Raw genomic sequence first — 19719 nt, 5'->3', positions numbered from 1 at the left:
GGAATGAAGGATAACATGTCTGCCAGCTATGGAGAAGAGTATTAACAATATTTAAAGCTGTAATTAACATTACAGATACATTTTTCAATATTACATCTTATCAAAACTCTGCAGTTTTTTACTTTTGGCCAATCAGGGGCCCCCTGGCAGGTGGGGGCACCCAGGCCGCAGCTATATCAACCCATATGCGTTAATCTGGCCCTGCCTACAATTTATATGACTAGAATTAAATACCAATTAATGTAATATTTCATTTAATCATTCCATTTACAGTCAGTGCTCCTGATATAGCCCGCTGTCATCCCCCTCTAGATATGCCCGCTATGCCAGATGGCCAGTCCAGCCCTGTCTGAACAGAATCTTGACAGGAGTTGCAAACTGCAAAGTGCACACGAATAACCATGTAGGAAGTTATTGCATGTGATGTATTTCAAAAAAGCATATTCAGAACATTCCAACTAAAGCTATATTGTACAACCCTTTGTATTTTTATTGTCAAGTGCTGATGTGCGCATCATAACTCTACCACAGGGTGGCGTTGCGCAACAGATATTGAAACAGCCATACACGGCTTTGGACAGGCTATTTACTTTCATCATGGCTGCTTGTTGTAAACATATCGACCACCAAGTCCTTTGGTATCAGTGCGTTAATATGTACAAATCCTTGATGGAATACCTCACTAAAATAATGATAACAACTATTTTGTACTCACATTCTGAACAGGCTGCTTTGGAGACATTTGGGCTTAATTTGTAGTATATTACAGTAAATAAGAGTCCAGTAAACCCTTTCGCAAAAACATTACTGTATGCGTAAGCTGCTCTTGACTGTGTTAACGCACCATTTGCATGAAATAAGGAAGGCTTTTGTGCACACCATCGTGTTCTTAAGAATGGCTCAATGCAGCTGATTTGCTCTGGCCTAATACCCGTGGTAAAAAAGGGGGGGTAAGAGTAAGAAATACTGATCGTAGAGCAACTGAAAAGATGGATTACTACTAGTAAGAATTCGCGCAAAGTGGACGTGTGCGCCATTTGATGCTCCACACTAGGCCTACGGTGGGCGGATGGAGTGATTTGTGATTTGAATGCGCGCGTGGGCGGAGAGCTCTAAACACTCTGATCTGACAGAGGGGTGCAGAAGGTGTGAAGGGAGAGACGACGTCTTGGAAGAAGTACACATTATGTGTTTTGCTGTGATTTTCTGGATTACTTGACATGCCAGCTAAGAAATCCGTTCTTCATCCTTCCCTAAGAAGAGGAAATAAAAGGAGAGACGACGGTTCGTTCTTTAATGGCCTCCTCATGTGGACGTAACAGGTGGCATCTCTGAAACGAAGAGCGCAGTCGACTGACAAGGCGCAGGTAAGGGCACTGAAGTGTAATGAAGTGAAATGTTGTCCTTCAGTTGTAGTTGTGTAATACCAATAAGTCAAGAAAACAAGATTTATATTTTGTAATAAGTGATGTGCCAGTGCGTGCCTCGCGCGTAAAGCAATGGGGTATTTGACTTGTTGGTAATTGACGCAGAGGGAAATGTGAGTATTTCCATAATTCTACACGTGACGTCAGGGGATTAATTCTAGTAAGTTTCGGACCTCAGTCTTTTAAAATAATGTTTATTTTCTATTTTATTAGTCCCACTAATTCATTTAAACAAATAGCTCAACGGTCGTTTGTTGGCACAGGCAAATATGGAAATTATTAACAGTCTTCTTTTATTTCACTAGACCGGTTTTATTAGTAGGTGGCCAACACTCCATATAAATCAAGCCATCATGTACTGACATTTCCTGGAGGTAGTATACTAGACAGAGAGAATACTGTCTGTGTGTGACTTTTGGTTCTTTCAAACAAGCTTGATCAAGGACACCCTATCGACCTATTGCCAGGGAAACTCAGTATAACACACACTGTGCTTGTCTGGACTACACACCTCTGTGAGGACAAGTTACATGTAGCCCTCCCTCTCGGACAGAGATACAATCTTTACTAGGGCCTACCTTTGTATATTATCTATTGTTCACTTGTAGGGGTTTAGTGTCATCACTTTTTTAATACATGTGAGATTTATTCTGAGAGCGACTACAAATTCTGAACTACATATTCTTTCAACTACAAATATTAATGTTGTTCCTCTACACTGACAACATTTTCACATTTACTCTGTTAAACTTTTAGAAAGTATTTCTATGGATGTGACAAATAAAATCCTCCTACACTCCTGGTACTTGGTCAATATCTGTTTTTTCTGTCATCATCTGAGTGGTGACCATTAGCTATGCTTGTCAACCCCAAGCCCTCTCCTCATCTATCCCCAGACTCCCAGCAGAGCCCCGTTTTGGGACACTCCAGGGGGACCTGTCTGAAGGAAGCACTCCAAAAACACAAGACTCCCCCCATTGCTCCCCCAACCCCACCCCTCCACCCCTTCACCTCCGTGGGGCCATGAATCCCCCGACCGACCCCCCGAGGGGCTGCAGCGCGGACATGGACCCGCTCTACTACAAGCTGTGCGACCTGGAGGCGGTGTGGGGCGTGGTGGTGGAGGCCTTGGCGGCGGCCGGCCTGCTCTCCTGCGTGGTGCTGCTGGTGGTGCAGTTGGCCAGCCTGCCCTTCGTGCCGGACGCCACGCGCCGCAGCATGAGCCTGCTGCAGGCCAGCGTCATCGTCTTCACGCTGGGCCTCTTCGGCCTCTCCGTGGCCTTCGTGGTGGGCCGGGACTACAGCACGTGTGTGGCGCGCCGCTTCCTGTTCGGCGTGCTGTACGCCGGCTGCTTCTCCTGCCTGCTGATGCACGGGCTGTGGCTGGTGCTGCTGGAGCGCGGCGAGGGGGGCCGGGGGCCGCGCGGCTGGCTGCTGTGGCTGGGGGCCATGGCGCTCTGGCTGGTGGAGGTGGTCATCAACACCGAGTGGCTCATCATCACCACGGCGCACAACCAGCTGGGTGGCGGCGGCGGCGGTGGAGGTGGAGGTGGTGGTGGTGTTGTCGCGACCACGCCGGAGCTCTCCTGCCTCATCACCAACAAGGACTTTGTGATGGCGCTGATCTACGTGATGGTGCTGCTGGTGGCCCTGGTGCTGATGGCCGTGCCGTCGCTCACGCACAAGCACCGCAAGCTGCGCCGCGACGCCGTCTACATCCTGCTGGCCGGCGTGCTCTCCATGGCCGTGTGGGTCACCTGGATCGTCATGTACCTGCACGGCAACCGCATCGTGGGCGACGCCACCTGGGACGACCCCACCCTGGCCATCGCCCTGGTGGCCAACGCCTGGTTCTTCCTGGCGCTCTACACCATCCCGGGCATATGCCAGCTCAACGACGTCACCCAGAGCCAGGAGGAGCACGAGCACGAGGACCACCTGTACCCCACCAGGGGCGCCGTGTACGAGAACATCCTGCGGGACCAAGCCGAGGCCAAGCAGAACATGTACATGGAGAACAAGGCCTTCAGCATGGACGAGCCCAGGAAGGGTAAGCTACTGTATGCACTAAGCGGAGTAGGCCATCTACGTACATGGGCAGTGATGGCCAACCTGGATTTGTTAGTTACAATCCTTTGACACATTAAGTGTTTTGTGTATGAAATGCGCTTTACAAATTAACTTTACTTAACTTGACATATTCCAAATGACCCGGTTTTACCTGTCCAATTCAACCAGGTTATTGCGTGGTTGAATGGTCACCTTGTTGAATTGGACAGAAAAAAACAGGCCATTTGGAATATGTGGCACTGGATTTGATTGTAACGAATAAATCCAGAATTTTAAGTCTATTTGCCTACCGTACAACTAAAATTTCTTGATTAAGATGAACTGCATGATTGAGAATCTTCGGACAGATTGTTAAATGAAAGTACTTGTTTGCAGATCATACAGATTTGCCTATTGAAATGTGAAGGGCAAACATTTGGTCTTCAACAAACAATGTTTTGATTTATTTGATGCCATTGGCAAAAAAATTTGCCCAGGGAGACAGGGGGCCTAAATGGGTTTTTATTTTTATAGTATTGTATTGGATGGGGAGGCCTTTCAGATGACTTTGTCCCGGGCCCAGAAAAAGCTGTCAGCGGCCCTGATATTACACATCATGAAGTGACATTTGAGCGTTGTAAAGTAATTCTCATTTAATTGCACATGTGCCTGTACTGACGTTATCTATCTGGATGATCAAGTATCAAATTTCATTGAAGGCAAAAAAAGATGCATCATCTGCAAGAGCATATTTCTTTCTTTATCACACTCCTTTAGCCGTTCATGAAAATAGGGCATACTGCCTACATTAGTGGATTTTCTTCCTGAAATAAACCTTGTAGTGTAGTGTACAGTTAGTTCAGCTGGGTCTTAGCCCTGGTGGTCATGTGGCCTTTGTTACTACTAAAGCTTTGAGTTGTGAGTTTTAACTAGGGCAAGAATGTCTGAGACCCCATTGGAACATGAGGGCCATACCTCAGCAGACCTATTTCCGTTTGGAACGACACTCATATTAATCTTGGACGGCATTTTTGAGTAATTTCTGTTGACAAACATTTTGTTGTGACATTCTTGGAAACTCAGGGGCCATGGGAAGGAAGGAGTGCAGGCTCAGGCAAAGACAAAATATTTGTCACGTAATTAGATAAAGGGTGAATTCCTTCTTTATGTTGCTTTCACTAGAATGGCTATGACCAAGTCGTAATATATTACTAAGATTCACTGTACAATGCCATAGTAGTGTAGTTCTATGGAAATAAAGTTCTTTCAGTGACTAATACAGTGTTCCACTGGTGGGACGGTGCGCATTATAAGGCTACGTAGTTGTTGTTTTTTTGAGGGGTTGGGGGTTCATTGTGACATTAGGATCTTGACACAGTCATGCTAAATTCATATTTTTTTTAGATGAATTGAGATAATACTAATGTTCAGTCGAACGGGACAAAGTCGTTGTGGTGGGAGTAGGGCAGGTCTCTCTCCCTTGTAAATACAGAACTAATCCTTCTTTGGGTAGTCACATGCATGGCACAAGTAATGCATCATGCATCTCTATAGCTGAGTTTACATCAACAAGAGTATTAGCAGGAGAAATAGATCCAGTAATGACCAGTTTATTTATACATTGGCACAAGTAATGCATTGTCTGTATACAGCTGGGTTTAAGTTAAATGAAATAGTTAATGTAATGTAATTAGATTAGTGGTTAAGAAAGTGGTGAGCATGGGCTTCACACTATTTCTTATTTTGCAAATGTTCATTTAAAAGGTATCATTTCATTTAAAACATGCTAAGCTGTTAAGTTAAGTTATGTTGAAGGAGAATACCGATCAATTTCAGCAAGGAGTTGTACTGCTTATGCTATCCTTGACTTGTCAGTATCCAACGATGTGGCAGTTTTTTGTTCAACCCATGTTGAAATTGAAATTGGCCGAAATTCTCCTTTAACTTGTGTCCCAGGCATGGTCAGTGGAGACAGATATGGACCTACAATATGCTTTCTTTTTCTATCGTCATTAACTGCCATTTTGCAAACTACATATTGATATGACTCGCTGCCATTTTGTGTGTCCATCAGCCTTGAGGCCCGTATCTCCATATGGTGGCCCCAATGGGCAGCTGAGGAGCGCTGTGTACCAGCCTACTGAGCTAGCCCTTATGACCAAAGACCTGGGCAAGGTGAGTATTCAATTGTAGTGTCGGTTCCAGTCTAAACATGGTCAGTCAGATGGATATGCCACAAACAGGGGGAGGGAGTAGTGTCAAGTCAGCATAGAACGGCACCATGACCTGATGTGGGCGACCTGAAGAGAGTGCTTAATTAAAATATTTTTTTAAAATGGAGAAAGTACTGATCAGTCTTCATCAGTATGTGTATGACAAATTATTGAAAACCAACTTTAATGTTGAAATGATTATTTATTCAGAAAATAGTGATTTATAAGTAAAAAAAAAAACTATGAGAGGTGGAGATACAAGGCTTCTGCCTTCTGCAATGATAGACATTACTCTTCATGGACACTTGAGCTCTTGACGAGAGCCATCCTATTGTCCTCTCTGGTTTCGTAACCCAGAGGGGGTCATTTGAATGTTATTTAAGCTGACTGGAGATGATGCTTTCATGTTGCAAGTAGGAACATGCAAATCACAAGGAGAGAGAGAGGAAAAAAATAGAGATCGGTTAGGATAGGACAGGACACGCAGCTCTGCCTAATCTCTCTGCCCTTCTCTTTTGATCTGGCTGGCCTGTTGTCCGCATTTGCCTGTTGCGTGATACGCCACGGCACGGCCGACGGCTCATAACAACCTCAGAAGGACTTCCCTCGCGACTCGGCCATCCCCAGGGCCTCTGCCACCACCAGCGTCCAGGGCAGTAGCAGTGGTGTTGGGGGTGGAGGTGGTAGTAATCCCGGCTCCATCCCCAGACCACGCATGGGCCTGCCGCTAGTTGGCATGGCCACCACCACCGCCATCCCCACCAACAGGGTAGGTGGAACTTAAAGTACAGTACAGACACAACTCATACACAAATGAATCCTGCAAACAGTATCTCTCATCTCTCATGTCTCTCTCTCTCTATCTCTCTCTCTCTCTCTCTCTCTCTCTCTCATATGAACATGGTCATGGACACCCACAAACCTCATTTATACTTTACATTGAGCAAGTGTTGTGCTCATTTTCATCATGTGGAAATGGCTTGTATGTTTGCAGTCCTAATTTTGGTTCTCTCTGTCGCCTTGTCTTTCAACAGCACTTTTACAATGCTTCTGACTGACCTGAACAGTGACTGGACCGAAGAACAGAAACAGAGAGGGAGGAACTGTTCTTCAGACATGTGGAGTGTCTTTCAAGTCCATCAACCATCAGACCCCTCCTTCAAAAAACAAAGCTAATAGATGAAGCCTGCTGTATCAGTACAACCCTCCACAAAATGTGACACTTCAGTAAGGTGACAATATGCTCCTGGAGGTCAGTAGAGAGGCCTAATGAGCAGGAAGCGTGACGACTGGTGAAACATTTTCCTCCTGAGACCGGATGCTTTGGATTCATGCTTTGGTTCAATGTATTTTAAACTACACTGTGATTTCTATGTTAATATCTTATTTAGTCTGAAATTATGTCATGTCATGTTTTTTTTCATCGAGATAATTCACTACACAGAATCACTCCGAAAACTGCAAGCGGAACTTTTATGTGCAGTGCAGTCCGTCAAATGTTTGTTTTATCTTATTCTTTGTGGTCAGGCAATCTTTAACTTCAGGTCAGCCATGTCGTGCACACGTTTCTCATTATCACTGTGGCTGAGTTCCGTTTTGTTTTCCTGCTTGTTTTTTTTTTGCTAAGCCCAAAGGACTTTCATTAAGGACACAACTGGTAGAGAGGAATACGTAGGGGCTGACTATTTGCCAACTGTTTTCAATGATTCTGAGCCGAAATGTCAATCACAAATATTATCAGATTGTAAATACTTAAAGATTTCTTGTGTTAAGTTAAACACTGTTATAATATGTATTTAATATGTGAAGCTTGTGCCTTTTTTTCTCTGGAGTGAATGGAGTGTGTTTACCTGATATGAGAGTGCTGGTTGAATTTCATTGATTTATATCATCGAAGTTAGGTTATTAGTGTACAGATTGTTTATAGTCTAGACTTGAACCTGTAATTATGTGTTTTTAATGTTAAATTAAGCATAAGCATTTATGATTTTTTTGAGGAGATCTTGCCGTATTATAGACACATCAAGAAACTAATCCTTACTCTGTCAGTTTACACTCAGAAATGGCACAGGCTTGTAGTCAGTTGACTTTTCTACGGTTTCATGTGTTTTGTAATATGTGTCCAATAAATATGTATAAACATCTTGCATTACAACAAATGCACTAGCCTCATTTGTGTCAGGAAACCAAACCAAAGCAAACAGACCCCTACATGTCTTTGCGATGGGATGAGCTCCTAGTCAATAAATGACCCTCTCCTCTCCTCTCTCCTCTCCTCATGAACACAAGGGAAGTGTTATGCACAGGTGAGCATCGGGGCCTTTTTATGGGCGGCTGGGATTTACATGCTAGATGGAAACTGACCTGTGGGTACTGCCAGGATGCGCCGCCAGTATATTCAAATAGTCCTGCTCTTCCATAGTTTCCCCCTTCTCTAGCTCTTCCTCTTCACTGGTCAACGGGGCTGAGTTAGGAAGCACAGGTATGACTAAAGAAAGCTGTGCTATTGCCCTCCGTAATCTCAAAACAGGGTGGAATTTGGCAGTTCTGGTATAACTAACTAAAGTCTCATGCTAACGCGTCAATTTATGACGTCCTCTGACCAGAGAGCAATTTTTGACACCAGAGGTAGGCTATGCCCTTGGTCTAGGTCTAGGTGACAACATCATTACGCGATGCGACACCTCTTCAAATGGCATCAAAAATTGATTAAGTGGCATCAAAAGATTGGTGTCAAAGTATAAAATTCACCAATATTTTGAAATGACCATATCAATTTTGACATCTTAACATCATTTTATATATTATAAATGTATTGATTAATCTGAAGCAGGCTGTCGTCAGCACAAGGTAGACAAATAACTTGACTGAATTGTTTAGGATAGAATAATTGTCAGCTATTCAGTTGTGCTAAAGTTGGGTGTCAAACTCAAATTGACTGAGGGGCAAACTCAATACCTGGAATGAAGTCGAGGGCCAAACTCAACATATATATTTTTTTAAATGGACTAAAATTGTGCATACATGCACTTCATACTCATTGTTAAATTTCACATCGTATAATATGGTAGATCAGATGTGTCTGCACATCCTGTGACAAAACAAATTTCAAGTTTTGTTACGCTATACTGTATATTATAGGTGTATGTGGGCCAACTGTAATACACATTTGAAATTATCTCGCGGGCCGAATAAAATAGCTCCACGGGCCAGATTTGGCCCCCGGGCCTGAGTTTGACATCCCTAGACTGTTGGTGGAAATCCTGGTTTGTGTTCATAGTACAGCCCTTGGAGGACTTAATAACATATGCTGTTGGCCTACAGAGACAATTCAACCATCTTAATTTCTAAATGAAAAGAGTTTCATGGCCTGAGCAGAGCAAAGCAGAGCAGGTCAGATGATGCTCGGGTTCATTTCAGTGGGTGGTCAAAGTAGGTTATAGTGTAGTTATAACAGGATTCAGCCAATTTTGTCTGAAAATTAAGATACAGTGCGTTGGATTAGCAACAGGCCTAAAGCTTATTCATTCAGTAGTAATGCGCATGCTCCCAAGATAACAAATCTACATTTTGTTAGTTACTACGTGCTAACACATTTTAGATAACCCCCTTTACTCAACAGGGTTGACGACTTAGCTTAAGTGCTGTGAGTGAATTTGCATCATTTGGCTTGTAGCAGCACAGGCACCATCACAATGTGAGACGACTGAGTGGCTCCCAGTAGAGCATGACACAGGAGTGGATTTTCACTCCCGTCCCATCCCGGTCCCAGAAAAAAAATTCCATCCCGTGACCCGTCCCATCCCGGACTGGAGTAAAAGAAACAAATCCCATCCCGTCCACTCCTGCAAAGAATGTTTCCCAATCCTGCCCATTCCCACTCAAAATCAATCCCACTCCCGTTTCATCAAAAAAACGAGGCTTTTTTTAATGAAAAAATAAGTGAGCATTCCCGCTCTCGCTCATTTTTATTACCGCTCCTGCCCGCTCCCATTCATCTTTATTCCCGCTCCTGCCCGCTCCCGTTCATCTTTGAATTTTGACTCCCATCCCGCGGGAATCCCGCAGGACCCGCGGGAATTCCTGATAAATGTCATCCTCTAGCTCCCAGTTACAACACAGTGGGATCACAGACAGCACAAATGGAAAACTGACATTATATTACACACTCTTATTGTGTTACATAATGCAAATGCGTCTCAGTAAAAATAGTTTCTTGATATTATCAAGTTACAGCTGTGGCCTAACGGTTAGTGAGTTGGTCTTTCAATCTGGTGGTTGTAAGTTCAAATCCCACCTGACCTCTCCCTACACCTGTGTCCATGGCAGACGCGCCCTTTAGCAAGGCACCTAACCCCACATTGCTCCAGGGACTGTAACCAAAACCCTGAAAAAAAAAATAGTAAATGTAAGTCGCTCTGAATAAAAAGCATCAGCGAAATGAAATGTAATGTAATGTAAAAAAAATCATCATGACAACTAGAGTCATGGGAACGTTCTGACTTCGCCGTCTACAGTATGTGGGGTAGTTGCGTATCCAAATTCATCATACCTTCCACCAGGGCCGCTGACAGCTTTTGCTGGGCCCAGGACAAAGTCATCTGAAAGGGCCCCCTATAGGCCTACAATGTAACGGGGACCCAATTCTGGGCCCCGTATCTCACTGGGCTAGGGACAACATACCCCTTGGTCCCCCCTGTCGTCGGGCCTGCCTTCCAACACCACCAGCACATCATCATTTTCATCATTAATATTTATCCACTGCCTTGATTTTTCACACAGATTAAGCCATGCGACAGGAGTGGCACAGTCATGACAGAGGGGCAGCCTCCACATACACTATCTGTCTTGTTCTCTTTTCAGACTCTGGACTGAACACTCATTTCAAAGCATCTCATTCAGCTCTGAAAGCCAGAAATTTTGTTTGCACTGCTGCCCGGCCCCAGTTCCTTGTCTCATCGCATCATCATTATCTCTTCTTTGAATGGCTACACAGTTAAGTGGTGCAGTTAGGCTACTTCTCAGCCTATTACTAGATGGGAAGGGTAGCTTATCCAAGTGAAAAAGAAGTCCGCGACACTGCTTGTCTTACTGTGTATTTAATAGAGCAACGTTTCGACCTTCAGGTCTTCATCAGGCAAAGGCCACTTTGCCTGATGAAGACCTGAAGGTCGAAACGTTGCTCTATTAAATTTACTCTCATTGTCCTGCACCTGGCCCATCGGGTGGGATGTGCACACATCTACTCCTCTGAACTTGAAGGGGTCGCTTATTCCTGATCATGTGTTTCTGTGGTTTTACAAGTCCTTCATCATGCCTTTTCGTTTCAGCAGAAAGCCTTTGAGGAAACACTTTACAGCAGGGGTCCCCAACCTTTCAGGGTCAGAGGGCTACCAAGGGCATCTCGAGGGCTACCCGAGGGCTACTTATTTGTTCAAAATCCTCTACTGATGTCTTGACATCACTCCCAAATCACGCTATGACTGAATGATAATTTGCGTATAGGTTATAAAAAAGTAATCTCATATTTAAATTAAGAAGATCATTAACTGTGACTAAAATCTTGTTTATTAGTTTATTAACATCCTTGGTGGGCACCTCAGAAGCTCCTAGAGGGCTACCTGGCGCCCGCGGGCACCACGTTGGTGACTGCTGCTTTACAGCTTGCATAGATTATAAAGTGTGCAGCTAATGGGGGAGGATTAACTCCTGATTCACATGTGGGTGGCTACAGTTCATGGAAGGGGGTGTATTTGCATCAGCACTGGATATCACTGAGATTTCATTATAAAGATGTTTTTAATATTTGGGTATGCACAGGGCCGGCCAATGACAGCTTTGGCCAGGCCCCAAGTCATCTGAAAAGCTACGAAGTATCCAAGGCACTCTTCCCAAAAAAGTTAAAATAGCTTAGCTTTATTAAATGGCTAAATCATTGTAGAAAAGTTAAAAACGCCAACATGTTTCGGCCAAGGAGTGGCCTTCATCAGGGCAGAGTCAATACTGAAGCGTCACTGGCGCAGGTAGCAAAAGAAAAGTTTAACAGGGGTTTGACGGGTGATTGACAGGTAGGCGGAAACTGGTCATGACGCACCGCCTCCTCCTCGTCCTAAAAACACACACTAACAGGATCATCTGAAAAGCTCTTACTAATATGAAAAGCTCTTACTAATACTGAAATGCCATTTTATGTCAGTTCTCTGACATTGTTATTCCATGACTGAGCTGCGTCTCTTTTATGAATAGTGCTAAACAAATAAAATAATCATTATCGTTATGAACTACAAGAACTAAATAGAGCAAAAATACAGGTTTTCACAATACTGTACGTCACCTTTGGCAATGCCAATCCACCTGCACACGGGTAACACTAGACCAGGCATGTTTTGAATATTATTTGCAACATCCATTAGCTGCTTTCAATATACAACTCTGAACAGCTGAGAAAATGCCTTCCCGAGCAATATTCAAATCCACTACATTCTCAGCACAGTGTGTTAGGGACAACTAGCTTTTGAGAGGGGACACAGGTCCTTGTTCTGAAGGGTACTCAGCAGTGTTGACCAGAAGAGGCCCACCCCTCTATAAAACCATATGAGCATGAGGGGTGCGTGGAGTGTGCAAATGAGCGGGCAGAGTCCAGAGCCTGAGCCATCAGCCGCCACTAGACATCAGAGCCACCTGCCACACATCGCCTGGCAACCAGCTTGTCACCTGGACAACCCTCTCCACTGGCACACACAGGTGTGACCATAAGCAGGTGGCTCAAAAACTGTGGTCTTAGGGCAGTCATTCCCAAACTTCAGAAAGCCAGGAATCACTTTTAAATGTGGTATACATACGCAATGACCCACCAAATCTCAACTCAATACAAAAGACTACCATCTGCAGCCCCACTCCTTTCACATCACGCATACTCAAATTATTCAACTGATTTTGTTTTATCATACTTCCTATTTTTTCTCAACTGTGTCATACATAACACTTTGGGAAATAGTCCCCTAGTCGCGCACTTTGGGAAACAGTGGTCTAGAGAAATAATAGAGGTTTAAGGTGGGGCACTGATTTGATATCACAAACTGAACATTCCTGCTGGCTGGCCATAGTTATGAAGTATGAATAGGTGGGTGAGTAAAGCAAAGTCACATCAGTTGTTTCTTTCTGCATATGCATACAAAAAGTGCTTTGATGTCTCTTCTTGTATTCGGCTTCTACCACTAGGATAATGGCAACCTTACACACACACACCTTAATAAAATAATAACCACTGGGTTGCATGCCACAACCAATATGCGCCAACTTTACACACACAACTTAAGGAACAAACATTGAGGAATAAAAATCACACTGGTCCACAAAGAGAACCTTTGACCTGGCCTCTGCTCTAAGCTGGTTATGTTTGAGGTTTTTCAAGGCTAGTTTTGAAGACCAAGTGTTTATAGAATGTGTTTATAGCATCTGTGTTTACTTCTCTATTATATTTAAGTTACATTGTATTATGAGACAAAACGATTTCTTACACAAAGATTTGACTTGATATGTGACACAAATGTTTCAGGCATTGAAAAAATGTAGTTATGTTTTGATCATTTATTGCAAAAACACTATTTTCAGCTTACACATCACAAGATTTCCAAAAGCACGACACAATCTCTGAGAATCCGTTTTCCTTTTGGAGCCGCTGCATAATCTTCTAGTGATGTGGTTGAAACATTATCATCCCCCATGCAGACTCCATAACATGATAGCTTGCTGATCTAAATGCCACCTGGTGGACAACCTTATCACTTTATCACTCTCTGCACTTGTTCTGAAGTCTGTTTTTTTAAATTGGTCAGACATTAACAGAACTGGAAAAAATATTTTCAGACTTAAACCCTTTTTGTTTGACTTAATTTCCACACTTCTGGCCTCAAACATCTTCCCCAGGCCACTGTTTTCACTAGTCTGTTTATTAAAAGGGCAAGAGGTAGTAGAAATGGCAGAGAATGGCCATCAGATGGTCTATCAGAGAGTCTGTCAGATGGTACTCATTCATCCAGGTCAGGACAGTCAAACATACAGAGTAAAAGACAACTGGACATTCATTTGATGCTCCGAGAAGAGGTCCAATGGGCAGAAATGTGACATTTATAACAATGTCAAAGAACAGCAATAAAAAATGGCTTCACATCTGCTGCCCTGAGTGAGACATATCCTTGAGATATCAGTCCATATCAATACCCCAAAGGCAGCACTCTCACACAGAGCACCTGTTCATAATCCACTGTCGTCCGTCCTGTGCCACCGCCCCCCAGGGTGTCATGCACTGGACCTGGAGTCCCTGTACGCCATGTTTCAATCACTCACGCGACGTCACCCCCCAGCTCCACGCTCTTCCTCTCGCTCCCTGAGGTCATTAGCGGGGATGCTGCTGCTGCTGCTTATGTGCTGCACTCCACAGGGACAGATGACAACGTACCCGCCAGGCACCACGAGTGCCGCTCACTGTGGGTTCAGCAGCTTGTCCACGCTGGCGGCTTTCAGGGCGTTCTGCTCCTGCTTCTGTTTCTTCAGGTGTCGGTAGGCGGCCACCACGCGCACCCGCTCTTCCTCCATGATCCTCTGCCTCGCCATGGATGGCTTCACCCCAGAGACGCTGGTCTGGCCCAGCAGGGAGGTCAGCAGCAGCCCTTGGGATGACCCCTGGTGGCAAGACAGCAGAACAACATGAAAAAAAGTTTTAAAAAAGTTGCAGACTTGATTCAGTTGGATTAGATACAATAGCGTGCATAAGATTGAAGTAATCTACACTTTTCCAATATTTTTTTGCAATGGAGTAAGTCAAATTGTCAGAAAAAAGTATCATATCCCCATATGTGGCGACCCCAAACTTTTGACTGGTAGTGTATGCTTCCCTTATCCCAAAGGTAAAGTCCAATATTTCAGCAGCCTTAAAAACACACATCAAGAGCGCAAATACATTGTGGTGCAGAGACATAATAGCGTCATCCTCAAAGACATAGCCCGAGGTAGCTAAATCGACATTCAGGAAGACAAACAATCTTATAAAAGTCAGGAGCCAAGAGTCACTAGGCCTACCTTGGTCTTGGTTGGGGCCTTCCGTGGTTTCGAACTCAGTGAAGGTGGAGCCATGGCAACTTCTCCAAACTGCACATGATCTGTTACAACATTTGAAGTTCATGTGTTTATTCACAAGTCACACAGTCTTACACAAGATGCAGTCTTAAATACTACTGTATTTTTCTCATCTGACATGATGCATAGCAGAATTAACAAATGCTGGATACATTATTAAAGTGGTTGTTATACAATGCCGTTAATTACTGAGGAACAGAGCTAAAAGGTCAATGCCTTATTCAGCATCACAGACATTACGGTTTAAATAGTACATGCCTTCAAACATCTCTTTTTCTTCCATGTCCTCCCGTCGTTCCAGCTTCTTCTGATGGAGTCTCTGTAGCCTGCCCTGAGCATGTCTATAGTGAACAACAACAACACCACAAGATGTCAGACAACTCTTGTAGATTTCCCATCATCCTCCACAACACACACCTGGGTAAATAACATTTATAATGCAGCAACATAAATGCACAATCATCAGGGTGTTTTTTTTAACTCACTCTTTTTTCTTTTCAGACTTTCGTTTCCCAGCTTCGTGCTCTTGTTTCTCCAGCTCTACTTCTGGCTGTCTTTCCACCTGGTTCTTCGTGAGGAACCTGACGTGGTTGGTCTCTCGCCCCACACGCCTCAAGAAGGCCTTTTCCGACTCGGTCTCTTTTCTGCGGAAATGTGGCACAGGTATGTCTCCTTCCTGAGGTTTAGCGGCCAAGTCTGGAAGTACAGAAGAAACAAACATCTCAATTTTAACAGGCCATTTAAAGTTGACAATTATATCTTCATGAAATCTACACGACACACTTAAAAGTCATACTGTACTTTTCTTAATCTTCTTCTTTTGCATGTTGCCCATTTTCATCCTCTCTTTGCTCTTCATGATTTCCCGCAGTCGAAAAGGTATCTGCTCGAAGTGTTCGTTCTGCCTGGGCTTGTCATTCTGCTTTGGCTTTTTCCTGTGAAGAGACCCACAATAATTCTACTTTCTCCTCAGTGCTTTATTATCATACAGGCATATGCTACACTGGATGAATACAATGTCTAGGTCCTTTCCAGCCAAGCTGTTGAAGTTCAAGATTCAAGATTCAAGATTATTTTTAATGGTCCCGAGGGAAATTAGTCTTGGATGGAAATTAGCCTTTGGGCTACAATCTGGCACATTTACATTATGCACATGTATGTATGTTCATTAATGTGCAATGTCCTGAAGAAATAAATGAAATGAAATGACATACATAGCTGCCACATACACACAATACTGATACACATGACATGAAACATGAAAGTTATACAGTTCTCTCCAGCAAAATTACACACTTTGATACAAGGACCTTTCCGTGCATCCACACAGTACTGTGCGCACAGCATCGAATAGACTCGTGTCTTTTCAGCCATCGATGTGCGCAGCTATTCTGGACTTTACGGTCCCATTCACTTCAATTCATTTTTTTGGCGTTTTACATATTTCGGACCGTGCGGACGCCGCTGTACTCGTGCGAGGAAAACAACAATTGTCTCGGGTGCTAAACATGGTCATGGAACGGCTTGCTTAACCAGAATGGTGTGTGTTGTGTCATTTCGAAGATAATTAAAGAAAACCTTATTACAATGGGATTTCTCATAGACATGGTTTTGCATGTCTCTCATCTCTTTGCATGTTGACTGTGCCATCATCACCGTTACAAGTTTAGAAGGTGCACAGCGCACATAAGTACCGTATGCATACAGAAGGGAAGAATACATTTCACAGTGTAATTCTGAAAATAATTCACTTCAAAGTTAAGTGTTATTACATAGGCACCATGGTCATCAATATGTGTGTAAGAACAAGTGAAAAAACAAATCGGTCAGTTTGTCAAAGAGGAGACGGTAGATATGCACCATAATACACAGTATTCATCGAAATATGCTCATGAGTTATATGCTGAAGAAATACTGTACGCACAAATATCTATTTACTGAATTAGACTAATCATGGCCTATTAGAAGTGAGGTAACATACACGAGTGTAAAAATTGTCTTTTGAACCCACAACCTGTGGAATGGTAGGCATGACTCCATCCACTAAGCTACCACAGTTTCAGTAAAATTTGTTTGACCAGAAAACTTCTTGTTGTGCACATTATCACAGCACTAAAAAATCATATAGGCCTACAATCATTTCTTCATCATACTTCAGACAATGAGGTAATGGTGCAGGGAAAATATATTTTATATGATTTATTGTGTTAAAATGCACAACGACGACATATCTTTCTGGTCTTAACATTTCTTATGAAACTGTGGTAGCTTCGTGGATGAAGTCATGCTGTCCATACCATAAGTTGTGGGTTCAAGGCCACTCAGCACTCAACTTTTACTCACGTGTATGTAACCTCACTCCTGATATAGGCCTACATTATAAGGCTTATTGGGAAAATAAATATTTGTGCCTTCAGTATGTCTTCAGCATATCTTTCAGGAGCATATAGCGACACATACTGTGTATTATGCTACATATAATCCACAGTGTCTGCTTTGAGAAATTAATCATTCTCAATTTGCACTACTTATTATTATGTGGTATGATCTGTTAACTTCAGAGTTACTTATTTTCAGAATTACAGAAAGTTCTGATCATTCTGCACATTGTAAGATGAAATGGTGATGACGCAGTGAACATGCTAAGAGATATGAAACCTGTCCAATCATGCAAATGACATCCCACTATAATAAGATTTTATTCAATTTTCTTCAAAACAACACAACACATTGCAGAAATTCTTGTAGCCATCATATGTAGGCCTATAGGATGTAATGGAAGCATTTACACATTGTCAGCAGCGCAAGCACCCTTTTCTCACAGACCCTTGATGTGCCCTACAGACAGACTTGAAGTTCTTTGTACATGGGCCCATCTAAAACATGCAGTACAATGTTAAGATTTTGTTTGTTAATTCTTAACCTACAAACATGGAAAAGACAGAGGAGATGGAAGACATTGGAACTGTCTTTGAATGTAGCAATCCCATTACAATAGAAACAACATGAATTGTTTGCCAATTAATGACTATATGTAGTAGCCTAGCCTATAATGCAACCTTTGTTATATAGCCTAATAGTGAGTTAAATTGAATCCGAATGTCTCAGCGTGCCCTACAATATCGCCCCCCTGTGGCCACATTAGCTAATGAAGATAATGTTGCTTGAGTGATATGTGGCATGTGCATTATTGAGGAAAGAGACGTAGGCTATGTGCCGTCAGTATTTTCCCTTCATATCATTCAGAAGCATGGTGTGATGCATACTTTGTACTATGGTGCGCATATCTACCATCTCCTCTTTGACAAACTGACCGATTTGTTTTTTCACTTGTTCTTACACTATTGATGACCATGGTGCCTATGTAATAACACTTAACTTTGAAGTGAATTATTTGCAGAATTACACTGTGAAATGTATTCTTCCTTTTTGTATGCATACATATGTGCGCTGTGCACCTTGTAAACTTGTAACGGTGATAGCTCAGTCAACATGAAAAGAGATAAGAGACATGCAAAACCATGCCTATGACAAATCCCATTGTAATAAGATTTTCTTTCATTATCTTCGAAATGACACAACACACACCATTCTGGTTAAGCAAGCCGTTCCATGACCATGTTTAGCACCCGAGACAATTGTTGTTTTCCTCGCACGAGTACAGCGGCGTCCGCACGGTCCGAAATATGTAAAACGCCAAAAAAATGAATTGAAGTGAATGGGACCGTAAAGTCCAGAATAGCTGCGCACATCGATGGCTGAAAAGACACAGCATCGAATAGGCTACAGCAGGGGTAGTTCTAGCCTTTTCCTAACAACAATCCAAGTCTCCAACCATCGATTACAACGTGAGTACATAATCTTACACAGCGGTTATATCATATTTTAGTATCGGGAAACTATAGACTCTTATTTTATAATCGTATAAGATAAAGTCAGCATGCCGCGTGTGTTGACGTCCAAATACAGTGTTAGCTCAAACTAGCATATTTTTAGCCTGACGTCCCTCCCATATGAAGCCGCTCGAGGCTTGTTTTTCCACGGGAAGTAGCCTATACATTCCAGAAAAGTTTGTCTAATTACTGTCTTGGTTATGTTTAAAATTACCTCTGATGTTTGTCATTTTTCTGTGTTACCGTGGCTTCTTTAGTCTTTTTATTCTTCCCCATGATGTGCTTTTCACCTAGTTCCTGGAGTAGACCCACGTGGATGCAACACCAGCCTTGAACGACCAATGACCTTTCAACTCCCCGAAAAACACGCCCACATTAATTTAAAGGAACACTATGCAGCATTTCAGGGAATCAATAAGATGGTTAACTGTTTTGTTATTACAGTACTTATTTATTAATAATTGGCGAGGCTTTTTTTCTAGATGCATCTTCAGCAACTCCCCCAATAGTCTGTAGGAGAAAACAAATCCTAGCCTATACTGCAAGTTGATCAGTGATTGTCAGAGAGCCCCATGAGAACCAACACCCACAGTTGTAGCACATTCGAAGCTTGGCTTTTGAAATATTTACACGTTCACAGATGAAGAAATTCATCAGACATTCTGGCTATTTTATCGTCCATGAGGAACATAACCGGTTGGGCCTATGGCCAATTGGCTGCAGAACATCTGTGGAAAAACAGCAATAGGCCCAACAACCACCTTTAGGCTACTAATATTTTTGAAAGTGGAAGCATAGTCTACTAAAACATAGGCTAATTAATAAAAAAGCCTATATCAAGAACACCAATGTCACAACACTGTCTTTGTTTTTTTTAATTAACACCTGCCAACCGGTCAAATGCTGAAAATTCTTTTAGGCGAAAATAAAACTTGACTTGCCACTCTGTGTTCCACATGTGAATGTGTGTTTTGGCTGTTGAAAAGTTAATTTTGAGTC

The 19719-nt window shown here is 42.9% G+C and overlaps 2 protein-coding genes across 2 annotated transcripts; one reads left to right on the top strand and one right to left on the bottom strand.

Annotated features, from left to right (window-relative positions):
* The first annotated feature begins 1165 nt into the window (after nt 1-1165).
* Nucleotides 1166-7824, top strand: LOC134461386 (G-protein coupled receptor family C group 5 member C-like). The gene is made up of 5 exons (XM_063214295.1): nt 1166-1367; nt 2324-3477; nt 5551-5651; nt 6285-6458; nt 6724-7824. Exons 2-5 carry the CDS (start codon nt 2451-2453, stop codon nt 6745-6747), a joined length of 1326 nt encoding a protein of 441 aa, XP_063070365.1. The 5' UTR covers nt 1166-1367; nt 2324-2450; the 3' UTR covers nt 6748-7824.
* Nucleotides 7825-13264: 5440 nt separating this feature from the next.
* On the bottom strand, nt 13265-19052 carry ccdc137 (coiled-coil domain containing 137). The gene is made up of 6 exons (XM_063214279.1): nt 18935-19052; nt 15629-15762; nt 15313-15523; nt 15086-15168; nt 14771-14850; nt 13265-14374 (listed from the first exon to the last, which is right to left on the bottom strand). Exons 1-6 carry the CDS (start codon nt 18994-18996, stop codon nt 14174-14176), a joined length of 771 nt encoding a protein of 256 aa, XP_063070349.1. The 5' UTR covers nt 18997-19052; the 3' UTR covers nt 13265-14173.
* Nucleotides 19053-19719: the final 667 nt, after the last annotated feature.

This window comes from Engraulis encrasicolus, chromosome 2, assembly GCF_034702125.1.
Source record: "Engraulis encrasicolus isolate BLACKSEA-1 chromosome 2, IST_EnEncr_1.0, whole genome shotgun sequence".
NCBI classification, from domain to species: domain Eukaryota; kingdom Metazoa; phylum Chordata; class Actinopteri; order Clupeiformes; family Engraulidae; genus Engraulis; species Engraulis encrasicolus.
This window is presented reverse-complemented; position numbering and strand designations above follow the sequence as displayed.